At 26.3% G+C, this 12924-nt stretch overlaps 1 protein-coding gene across 1 annotated transcript in view; it reads left to right on the forward strand.

Annotated features, from left to right (window-relative positions):
• LOC111677836 (zinc finger protein sens) overlaps positions 1-11221 on the forward strand; it is a 27107-nt gene extending 15886 nt beyond the window's left edge. Inside the window, exon 5 of the mRNA XM_023439034.2 lies at positions 8894-11221. Coding sequence (XP_023294802.2) covers positions 8894-9270 — 377 coding nt within the window. The 3' untranslated portion in view covers positions 9271-11221. The remainder of the gene's footprint in view (positions 1-8893) is intronic.
• Positions 11222-12924: the final 1703 nt, after the last annotated feature.

The following is a 12924-nucleotide window of genomic DNA, read 5'->3' on the forward strand; positions in this document are numbered from 1 at the left end:
CCCCCCCCCCCAATTGCAGATCCTACAAAGGGAAACAGAAGGAAACAACACACTCCCACACATACAAAAATACATAGATATAAAATTTAATAAATGGAAAATCAGCACAACTGTAAATGCTAAACCCTCATAAACTTCAACATCTATACAACAACAAACAGCAAAAAAACGACTTAACATAAATTCCATAAAAATCCTATTTAGTGTTGATGACATATCAGGCAATATGTACTAGAGAGGGGTAGGGGGTTTAGAAGCCATAAAAAACCTTTGCCCCTCTTTTACTCTTTCCTAGAAAAATTATTAATAAAACTCCCTTTCGTTAAATGTTAACAAACAGTTGGAAAATATATACAAATGCACGTGCACCACCATGTTGTTAAAACAACAACGACAACAACAACAACTACTTTTATAGCCGTGATAAAGCTTTTTTGCATTTTAGTATGAAAAGAGTAAGCGCATTGGAATATCATGGAAAACTTGGGCATTTATATGGAATTGTGTGACAAAGCTATCAAAAAAAAGAGAAATAATAAAAATTCAATAGCCTCAAACATGGAGATAACATTGGGAATGATATAGAATGCTGGTTATCAAATAATACACATACACACACAAGAACTTCAACACAACTGGAATTGTTATCAAAACAAAAGCAAAACTTTCAAGTGCGCAGAGGAATAAAGCAAAGAAAAAAACAACAAATCACAGACAACCAATGAAAAATTTAGTCAAAGCAACTTGATTTTATAAGCTTTTTTATAGGAGAGTGGCAAACTACATTGATACAGGGCAATAGTTTGATTAAATCTCAAAGAAGAAAACTCACTCAATTTGTGGACTTTCTCTCTCTCTCTTTATCTTAGAGCCCCCCTTTATTCCTTTTATTAAAATGTTTTTTAAAACAGATTTCTAATGGGATTTGAGTGAAAATATTTGATTTCCTTATTATCTCATTTACAGCAACAAACTCTCACTCATTTTTTGTTAAACTTGAAAAACTCATTTTTTATTACAAAAAAAAAATCATAAAAAAATCTCTGCTTTTCGTTGACTGCCATATTGTAACAGTAAATGTTTGTGTGCCTGTGTGTGTAATATATGTATATGTGTGAGCCATTTTACAAATGAGTTTAGGTCATATGTTTGTGTTAGTGGAATGTTAACTGATTTTTTTTTTTTGTTTTGCTATAGCTAGCAGCCATATGGTTTTCTCTTTTGTACGAACAATTTACTTTAGCCATTTTGTGTTTGAGTGTGTATAAGATGGCGTGCTTTTCATTATGTTTGTATGTATGTGTGTGTTTGTTATTTTCTGTTACCAAATCAGCGCCTTTATGTCTTCTAGACATTTTTATCGTTTTTGTCTTCGATTTTTCAGGAATTTTTACTACTTTGTGTGTTTAGTTTATGTTTTGAAGTTTTTTTTTAAATAATATTTTTCTATTTTTGTGTTTTTTCATAAAAAATAGAAAGAAATCTCTTCAATAGCTTTAAGATTTTATAGTTTACAGCTTTGAGTTTTCAATATTTATAATTTTTTTTAAGTAATTTAAAGATTTTCTCAATAGAAATTAATATTTTTTACAGAAATTGATTACAATGGTTTCTTAAAGATATTTAAAAAAGCAAGTTATGGCAACATGTTGCTATAGTAACAAAGTTTTTTATATTTGTAAAAAGAAATCATTTCTAATGGATTTCTGGATGGATTTTTCAAACCAAATTGTAGAGCAATACATTAATTCACTATTTACATTTGCAACATGTTGCTGATGTGAAAATGTTTACAAAATGTTTTAAAGTCTTTAAAAATTCAGTAATTTGTGAATTTGTAAAGTAAAAACAAGTTGCTTGAATATATTGTAATAAAACAACTTTTTTCTTTAGCAACATGTTGCTTAAGTAAATTGTTTTGTTGAATTACTAACGAAAAGTTTATTAATTCTTTAAAATTTGAGAAAATCTGTAAATTTATAAAGACTTAGCAAGTTTTTTTTAAATATATTAAAGAATAATTGATTAAGCAAACATTTCTATTTGCAACATGTTGCTAGAACGAACATGTTTATAAAATTGTAAACAAAATGTTTTAAAGTCTTTAAAAATTCAATAATTTGTAAATTTGTAAAGTCAAAACAAGTTGCTTGAATATATTGTTAAAGCAACTTAATAAAACAATCTTTTTCTTTAGCAACATGTTGCTTTGGTAAATTTTTTTGTTGAATTACTAACGAAAAGTTTATAAATTCTTTAAAATTTGAAAAAATCTGTAAATTAATAAAGATTTTGCAAGTTTTTATTTTTAATATTTTAAAGAAAAATTTCTTAAGCAACTTTTGATGTTTGCAACATGTTGCTGTTATAAATATGTTTATAAAATTGTTAAAAAAAATGTTTTGTTTAAAAATTTAGTAATTTTAAGAATTTCTAAAGTTAAAACGAGTTGCTTGGATAAACTGTTAAAGAAATTTCATTTAGCAATTATTTACTTTAGCAACATGTTGCTGTAATTAATATTTTAGTTAAAATCATCAAAAAAAGGTTTATAGATTCTTAAAAATTCTTGAAATTTTGTAAATTGATAAAGACATATGAAATTTTTTTGAAATATATTTAGGAAGGATTGTTTAAGCAACTATTACAATTTGCAACATGTTGCTAGTATGAATATATTGACAAAATAAATCGAAGAATCTTTATAAAGTCTTTAAATATATAATCGTTTTGTGATGAATTAAGCTACAACAAGTTGTTTTGATTAATTCTTAAAGAAACTAAATACGATGATAAGTTTCTTTAGCAACATGTTGCTGTAATTAAGTTGTTTTGATAAATCGTTAAAAAAAAACTTAATACGACTCTTTTTCAAAACAATATTGAAGGGGAATCAATTAAACATCTATTTACATTTGCAACATGTTGCTAGTATGAATATGTTAACAAAATAAAGTCGAAGTATTTTTATAAAGTCTTAAACTATGTAATAATTTTGTAGCGTTGCTCTCAAACTTTTCTTCTTTAGCAACATGTTGCTGCAATAATATTTATCGATTTTTTTTTTTAATTAGTCAAATAAAGTTTACAAATTGATTTAAACAATATTAGTTTTTCAATTTTTTTCTAACACAACAACATTTTTAAAACAATACTGAAGAGAATTTTTAAATTTTATTTTAGCAACATGTTGCTGTAATAAATATGTTAAACAAATCTTCAAAATCTTAACCATTTTGTGAGTTTTCGTAGACACAACAAGTTATTTTAAATTAAAGAGAAATTGAATGATAACTTTTTGCATTTGCAACATGTTGCTGGTGGAACTAATTGAAAACAAATAAATGTTTTTAGAAAAATCTCTTTATTTATGGCAATAAAATCTTTTAATTTTAAAGTTTGTTATTTGAGTTCAATATTTAGTCCTAATATTTACTAAAAATTATTGTTGGCAACATGTTGCTGAAAATTTTAACATATTGTAAATATAAAATCATATTTAAATAAAAACTTTAGCTTAAAATTTATTAAAATAAATCAAACAAAATTTTTCATAAATCTGAAAATGTTTACAACAAAAACTGTTTAAGATACATGTTGCTAAACATTTGTGTTTTATCAAAAACTAAATTTTTGAAATTTTTAAAGATTTCTTATTAATTTAGTTCACAAATAATAAAATTCTTTGTTGAAATAATATTAATATTGGCTGCCAACAAATTTCTCTTATTCCTCCTGTTTTCGCAGAACATTGATTTTTATTCCCCAACAACAAAAAAATCTTACAAATCTTAAATGCCAAGCTACAGAAAAAAGAATCATGAAAAATCAAAATAACAACTTTTAAAACAATCTATAAAACAAACATGATGCAAACACTCTAACATAAATGTACCTTTACATTTTCCTTTCAAACTCCTTGAGAAAAAGAAAAAATTAAAAATAAACAGAAAATTCTAAAAAAAATCCAACAATAAATAAACTTAAACCAAAGAAAAATGAAAAAAAAACAAAGATTTAAATAGAATTTTTATTTCCGAAATATATGAAAAAATAACTACTACCAGACAACGCCTTGTGAGAAATCCCCCTACTTTTGTTTCAACCATGTGAATCAGAGATAAATAATAAAAAAAAAACTTTGCTTTAGTTGAAAATAAAAATAAAATATATATTTGATAAAATAAAGAAAAACGAGTAGAAAAAAACTTTCAAAGCTGAACATTTGACTCCCTTCATATAATCTGTGCTTTAGTACGTGACGTTATCTGGGCCGTTACAAGGCGAACGTGCTTGGAAATTTAGAAATTTCATAAAGAAGTTTGAAATGTGTATAGATATTGTTTTACGTTTAACTATAGTTGGGTAAATTATTAAGAAAAACGTGTTTGGCTAAAAAGGTACATTTTGAGTAAAAAGTACTTTTTGTAAAATAATACTCTTTTACTTAAATTTCCTTTATTTGTGTTAAAAAATATTGCTTTAAAACGATATTTGAGTAAAAGTACTTTTTAAAAAAGTACTATTTAACAAAAAGTACTTTTTTGAAAAAGTGCTACATAACAAAAAGCATTTTTGTTAATTATATTTTTTACATAAAAACATCCATTTTAGTTACTTTTTTACTTTACTATAATCCAAAGTAAAATTTTTTAAAAACTAAATTGCTAGCAACATGTTGCTGAAAACAAGTAAAACTTTTAATAAATTTTTTTATAGAATTTAACAAAAACTTAATAGAATCTTTAAAAACTTAGCAAAAGAACATTTTTAACCAATATGTTATGACGCTTTGAGTTTTCTACAATTATATTTTTTAAGCCAGCAACATGTTGCCGAAACTAAGATAAGTACTTTTTCATAAAAGTTGACATTTTAAAGTAAATTTTTTCGCAATATTTTAATAACGTTTGTTACATGTAATATTTAGTACTATTTGAGAAAAACAGCATAAAGTTTTGCCAGCAACATGTTGCTGTAATCAATATTACGCTTTAAATGAAAATAAATTGTTTAAGATAACAAAAACTTAATAGAATATTCATAAATTTAACAAAATAAATTTTTCTTCAACATATTTTGCGCTAAAAGTACCTTTTTATAATAAAGTACATTTTTTGAAAAAAAAATACCTTTAACAAGTACTTTTTCCTCCAAAAGTACTTTTTAACGTAATTTTTGCAAATGATTAATATTATTAAAAACAAGTATTTTCCTCAACTTTCTCCCTTAAATCCCAACAATTTCATTTAAAATCTCTACTTTTTATCAGTCCTGAAGTTTCACAACATCTTTGCTAAACAACAAATTTCTTTGTTGTAATTGTACGTTTAGTTGTATATAAATTGCAAACATTATGATACCATAACCCAATGCAAGGCCCTCCCAATTAAAAAATGAATAAGAAAAAAGTAAAACTGTATGTATCTGACAACTTTAACTCTAACTCTACTACTATTGAATTCTTCTTCTTCTTGTTCTTTTTTTACTTTGGGAACTAGAAAATCTGTTAGTGAATCAAAGTACATCCCAATGGTCGAATGTTTTAACAATCACGTCCCTGCAATATCATTATGTACTCAATTCAACTCAAACTTTCAAGTTTCTTAACAGTTTGTGTAAATGACTATGCAACATACATATGTATGTATTTATACAAATATTCACAAAAGTATATATACATTTATATACCAACATGAACGTATACGTATGGTATATACATAGACAAATAGATAATAATGATTATACGTTTAGTAGTACAAGAAAAGTAGAAAGAGTTTTGGATCTTAAATAGAAAAGTTTAATGATTTTGCTGCTTTCTTTTTGTTCTTGCATTCTGTAGAGATTTTTTGTCGTTTTTTTTTTTGTATTTACTATTACTGGGTACAAGTATATAATGTATTGTGACATACATAAGACTCTTCAATGACATACTATGTACATACTTACTAGATTTGCTTGTGTTTGTAGTTAAAATTCTTGTGTTTTTTTTTCTTACACACACACACACATTCATACATAATTTAGCATTTATTCTCCTACTTCTCATTTCTATTCCTTCAGTGTTTGTTGTTTTATTTTGTTTGTGTGTTTTCTCTCCAACATTTACACATTTATATCCTTTCATTTTTAAATATAAAGGATATAACATGGAGTACGAGTTACAAATCTGTATCATGGCTAAAAATCATTGAAATCTGTTTAGTTTAAAGCATGGATTCAAATTGTTTGTAGGATGCTGTGTTTCGGTCTGTAGCTATGTATGTATGTTTGTATGTATGTTATCTAATGTATTGTGTTGTGCTGCTAATGTTGCAAAAGAAAAGGAAATCTTAAAAGTGCAAAAAAATAAAACGGAAAATGAAATGCTAGTAAGGTATGAGCATTTTAATGTGTCTGTATTTACAGTGGTGATTTTTTTCTCATATTCAAACATACATATGTGTATTTTTTCAAAGTGTTGTTTGTTTAGTTTTCAAGGAAGAACATTTATTTGTTGAGGTTTTAGAAAGAATATTGATTTTCGGTTTTTTTTATTCAAGGAAAATATATGCTTTAAAGTTAAAGGATCAGCGTAGGAAAATTTAAGCAGTTGTAGTAAACCTTTCTAAAAGTTTTTATCGGAAAATATTGTTAATTATATGTTTTTCAGTTTGTGTTTCAGCAACATGTTGCAGGTATTGTTATGTGTCGAAATACATGATTCAAAATAAAACCAAGTGTAACATTGATAGATAGATAGATAGATAGATAGATAGATAGATAGATAGATAGATAGATAGATAGATAGATAGATAGATAGATAGATAGATAGATAGATAGATAGATAGATAGATAGATAGATAGATAGATAGATAGATAGATAGATAGATAGATAGATAGATAGATAGATAGATAGATAGATAGATAGATAGATAGATAGATAGATAGATAGATAGATAGATAGATAGATAGATAGATAGATAGATAGATAGATAGATAGATAGATAGATAGATAGATAGATAGATAGATAGATAGATAGATAGATAGATAGATAGATAGATAGATAGATAGATAGATAGATAGATAGATAGATAGATAGATAGATAGATAGATAGATAGATAGATAGATAGATAGATAGATAGATAGTTTGTTAGTTAGTTAGTTAGTTAGTTAGTTAGTTAGTTAGTTAGTTTGTAAGTTAGTTAGTTAGTTAGTTAGTTAGTTACTTAGTTAGTTAGACTACAACACTAAACCTACCACTGCTTAAACTTGTTCCTTAACTGTTTAAACTTGTTCATAAAAATTGTATAGCAACATGTTGCGAAACTAAATTTTATTATTATTACTATTATTACTATTCTTACTTTTATTCTTAAGAAATTTACTCTCTCTAATTCGTTTTAGTATCAATATTTTCAGTTTTCTAACACGTTGTTAAACATTTTTCATACATATAATAAAGTTATGTCTAGCAACATGTTTTGCATTCAGGACATGTTTCTAAACATGTTTTCTATATAAAGTTAATTAAAAATGTTTACTAAAGATATTATTCAAAATGATGTGACATATCAGTCCCCACAACATTTAGTTTACAACACCAACATGTTGAGCAACATGTTGCTTGATCCAATTCTACCAAATAAACACATTAAATTGTTCTTCAATAATTGTTTAATCAAATTTTGCTAAACATTTGTTAACATCTTCAACATGTTTTAATTTAATTTAAAAACAACGTAAAAACCTAATTTCTTTTTAAGCGATTAAATCAAATTTAAATTAAAAACATTTATTCCCTAAATATTAATAAAGATTAAGCAAAAAACACCATAAAACAATAAAAAGATTAAATTCCTTAAGAAATAATCAAAAATTCCTTGAACGTAAATGATTACAAAATTTAAAGCAATTTTAACGAAAATTCTTTAATAAAACAATACAAACCAATAAAGTTGTGTTATTTTTTTGCTCTTTAAAGCAAATTGCTTAAGACAGCAATGAATTTAAATATATTTTAAAGAAAACCAAAAAAAAGTACAATTTAAAGTATGACTATGAAATGAAATTTTATAAAGAAATAAAACCACAATATTTAGAAAACCACAAAATATATATTTTGAAATTTTAACAAAATTTCTTAATATTTTTTGGCAAATTAAAGCTTTAAGTAAAAATTGTTTAAGTTAAATATTTAAGGGTGGCATTTGATAGCACAGACATTGAAGTGAGCAAGTTGGGGGTTAGCCAGTTTTATATGGGGGTTTATGTTGTTTCTAAGTAAAGTGTATATTTATATGGGGCATATGGTATTTTATGAGCAAAATGGTGGCAGACATTGATTCAAAGCAACAACAAAGACAATAACAAGAAAATTTTATAAGGAAAATTGTACAGAGTTTGAATGCAAAAAAAAACACAAAACGAAATGTTTGTGGTAAATTGAAGTGTAATGGAAATCAAAGGAGCAGTAACGGGGAAAAGTTTAAAAAAGGGGGGAGGGGTAAATAAAGTTTACAAAATAACTTAACAGTTCTGTGTTAAGGACTGTTTTACTTCTTTGGAGAAAAATAACTTTTCAACACCATCCCCCTCTATTGCTACCTCCCTGCTCTTTAAAACATTTAAATTTGCACTCTGCTGATGATTATTTTCGTTATAAATTTTATCTTCTTAAAATATTTATGATAAAAAGAAAAGCTAAAGTTTTGCGCAGATTTTTATGAGTTTATTGATTTTCTTTTGAACGTTTTTATTTTCTACTTTTAAACACAACGACCCTGAGATTTTTCTATTTTTTATGATTTCTATTGAAAAAAAAAAAAAAAACAAAACGCAAACCCTCCTTTAGATGTATTTTTTTATATAGCAATTTAAATAATAAATGAAAATTTCTTTTCCCATTGCAGGTGAAAAACCACACAAGTGCCAAGTTTGCGGTAAAGCTTTCAGTCAAAGTTCCAACCTCATCACTCACTCACGCAAACATACCGGCTACAAACCTTTCTCCTGTAAATTATGTCACAAATCATTTCAACGTAAAGTCGATTTGAGAAGACACAAAGAGACACAACATACAAATCTGGGTCCCTTAATCGAACGCAATATGGGTAAAGTGGAATTTTTGGCGGCAGCAGCTGCTTCAGCGGCCGCTGTGGCGGCGGATGGTGCTAGTCATATGCAAAATGGCATGGGCGCGGCATCCTCAGGCCCTCCCAATGGTAATGCTGCTCTAAATGCTCAGCTGACTGCTATGAATTGTCAAAAAGTTTCGCTATTGGTATAACATCAGCAACATCAGCAGGAACAAGATCATCAGCAGCAACATCAACATCATCATCAGCAGTCTCATTTGCCTTTAAATTCCTCTTCCCAACATCATACTCAATTGCTGTTGCATTCTCAATTGCAACAGCATCCTCATTCGCAGCAGCAGCATCACCATCAGCAGCAACAACTTCAACATCATCACCAGCAGCAGCAACTGCATCATTCTACTCAAGTACTCAACAGCAGGCCCGAACAACGAACATGTGCAATATTAAATACTACGGTTATAGAGAAAACACAAAATTTTAATTTATTTATTTCTTAAAAAACTAAATTTAAAAAAATATTTGAAAAACATCAATTGACTTTGGAAATTTGTTGAACTTATGACCAAAACTGCTTCACAAATGTAATGAATTAGAGACTAACAGAAAAGCTTGGCAAAATGTATCTAAACATATTTTTTTAAACATTTTTAAAATGTTTGCTTCGTACATTAAAGTTATTTTAATGCAATTCTTTATTTTTAGTAGCATGTATCTAAACATGTTGCTTAAGCATCTACTAAAACTATTCTTGAATTTAGTTTTAAGCAGATTTTATGTAAAACGTTTTAAAACTGTTAATGCAAAACATTCCTTTGCTTTATAACTGCTTTCTTGTAACACTCCATACACCAAGATGTTGTGCAACATTTTGTTGAAAACATAAAACAACTTCAACATCTTCCTGAGATTTAATCACCGTATTTGAAATCTAATGTGGCTGCAAATCTCCCTGAGCATATTGCTTAAGATATCATTGAAGCACAATGAAACTGACATACTGACATGCTCAGCAACTTGTTGCTAAGCTTTCATCATGTAGTAGAAAACTCGAGTTGAAGTAAATTGTACTTAAATATGTTGTTATTAAAACACAATCATATTACTGATGTAAAAATATTGCTCACAATAAGTTTTCGAAGTAAATTTATTCAGCAACATGTTGCTAAGCTTATGAACATTATAAAAACTACTTTAAAAATGTTGTAAATCTTAATGAAGGGAAATTAAAGTCCATGAAAACTTTAGAGAAGTAATCATGATGCATATAAATAGTTTTCAAAAGTATACATATTCAGCAACATGTTGCTAAGCTCATCAACATTATAAAAACAAATTTAAAGATGTTGTATATGTTAATGCGGGGAAATTTAAGTTCATGAAAACTTTAGATAAGTAATCATGATACATATAGAAATTTTTCAAAGTATACCTATTGAACAACATGTTGCTAAGCTCATCAACATTTTAAAAACAAATTTAAAAATGTTGTAATTGTAAAGTGTGTACTACAACATGTGGCTACTAAGCATTGATCATGATGTTGAAGACTTAAAGTGAAAACAAATATTGTTCATTACGAAGTGAGTAAAAGTATTCACCTACATGTTGCTAAACTTATGTTGCTAAAACCCTAATCAAACTGTATGTTTTTATCATCATTATAAAATGTCCAGTTTTTGATCGTATTACTTCCCCAAAACTAAAATATTTAAAAACTTTTTGACGCTAACATGTTTAGCTACATGTTGCTATACTTTTATCTTTCTATTAAAGTGAAGTGTTAAACTTAATGTTGTTCAAAGCTAATTATTAAGCATTTTAAAACTGAAATTCAAACTTTCAACAAATTTCTAAAGTCAACACAAAACAAAATGAAATTCTTTTTATTATTTTAAAATTTTTCAACAAAAAAACTCCTTTTTAATTTTAACCAAAAATTATTAATATGAAAAACTCCCTTGTTGCCAAACTAAAATTACACTTAAAAAAAGAAATATTTATTAACAAAAACAAAATATAGAAAAGAATGTTAAATAAATAATCTATATTTTAGTGTAAATTTTGAACCCCTAAAACAAATCCATGTAAATTTAACCAAAGAATTTAAATAATTTTTAAATATAAATTCCATTAGTAATTAGTAAATAAATGTATTATATCGAAAATTATAAATAATAAAAACTTTTTAATTATTAAAAAAAAATAAAAACCAAATAATGTAAATTTGTATTCCATAAAAATATTATTGCTTTTAAAAACAATAAATAAATAATTAAAAATTTTACTAAATAATTGTAGTTAGTTATATGCCTATTATACACACATACATATATTGAAATTATTTAAAATATTTAAAATATATTATTGTTTTCTTTTCTATTTTTAAGTTCTATTTTGATATTATTAATATAAATAATTATGTATTAATTAATAATATTTTATATGTATTATATTTAAAAAAAAATAAATATTATTACAAATATTTAACAACAATCATTCCAAAGAGATTTTTTAGCTGTAATAAATTAAATTTTTTTCTTAATTAATTAAATTAAAAAAAAAACTAAACAGAAAATGTGTAATATTTAATGTTATTATGAAATCTTAGTAATTTAAGTGAACAATTTTTATGTTGAAAAATAAAACAAAAATTATAATGAAAAATTAACAATTTTTTTTAAATGCATTTAATATTTGAGATTAAAGAAGAGTACATTTTAATGAAACTTAATTAAGTTGCATTCTTGATTTCTTTAATTAAAATTTACACTCCTTAATTAACCAGAAGTGGTACTAACAGTCTGAACTCTTTTAAATCTTTTTCTATCTTCTAACTAATAACTCAAAATACCGATAAGACTTAAATACCGTTACCGCTATTCTACAAAAAGAGTATACTAATCTTCATTTCATTGATATTGTCCCTATTCTATAGACAAGACTATAGACTAGACTATAGACTTGACTAGAGACTAGACTATAACTACATTATAAACTAGACTACAGACAATTGTATAGACTAGACTATAGACAACACTATATACAGGTATATAGGCTAACAATAGACTATTGACTATTGACTAGATTAAGGACTAGACTATAGGCCAGACTTAAGACTAGACTATAGACTTGACTATAGACTAGACTTAAGACTAGACAACATACTAGAATATAGACTAGACTAAGCCTAGACTACAACTAGACTATTGACTAATATATTTACTAGATTATAGACCAGACTAGACTATAGACCAGACTACACTATATACTGGTATATAGGCTAACAATAGACTATTGACTATTGACTAGATTAAGGACTAGACTATAGGCCAGACTAAAGACTAGACTATAGACTTGACTATAGACTAGACTTAAGACTAGACAACATACTAGAATATAGACTAGACTAAGCCTAGACTACAACTAGACTATAGACTAAACTATAGACTAGACTACAGACTAGCCTATAGACTAGACTAGATTATAGACTAGACTATAGAGTCGAATATAGACTAGACCATAGACAAGACTATAGACTAGACTATAAACTAGACTATAGACTAGACTATAGACTAGACTTTAGAATAGACTAGACTATAGACTAGACTATAGATAATAGGCAAGACTATAGATAATAGGCTAGACTATAGACAATAGGCTAGACTATAAGCAATAGGGTAGACAATAGGCTAGACTTTAGACAATTGGCTAGATAATAGGCTAGGCTAGACTAGACTATAGACTAGACTATAGACTAGACTATAGAATAGACTATAGACTAGACTATAGACTAGACTATAGACTAGGCTATAGACTAGGCTATAGACTAGACTATAGACTAG

The sequence above is a fragment of the Lucilia cuprina genome, chromosome 2 (assembly GCF_022045245.1).
Source record: "Lucilia cuprina isolate Lc7/37 chromosome 2, ASM2204524v1, whole genome shotgun sequence".
In the NCBI taxonomy this organism is placed as follows: Eukaryota; Metazoa; Arthropoda; class Insecta; order Diptera; family Calliphoridae; genus Lucilia; species Lucilia cuprina.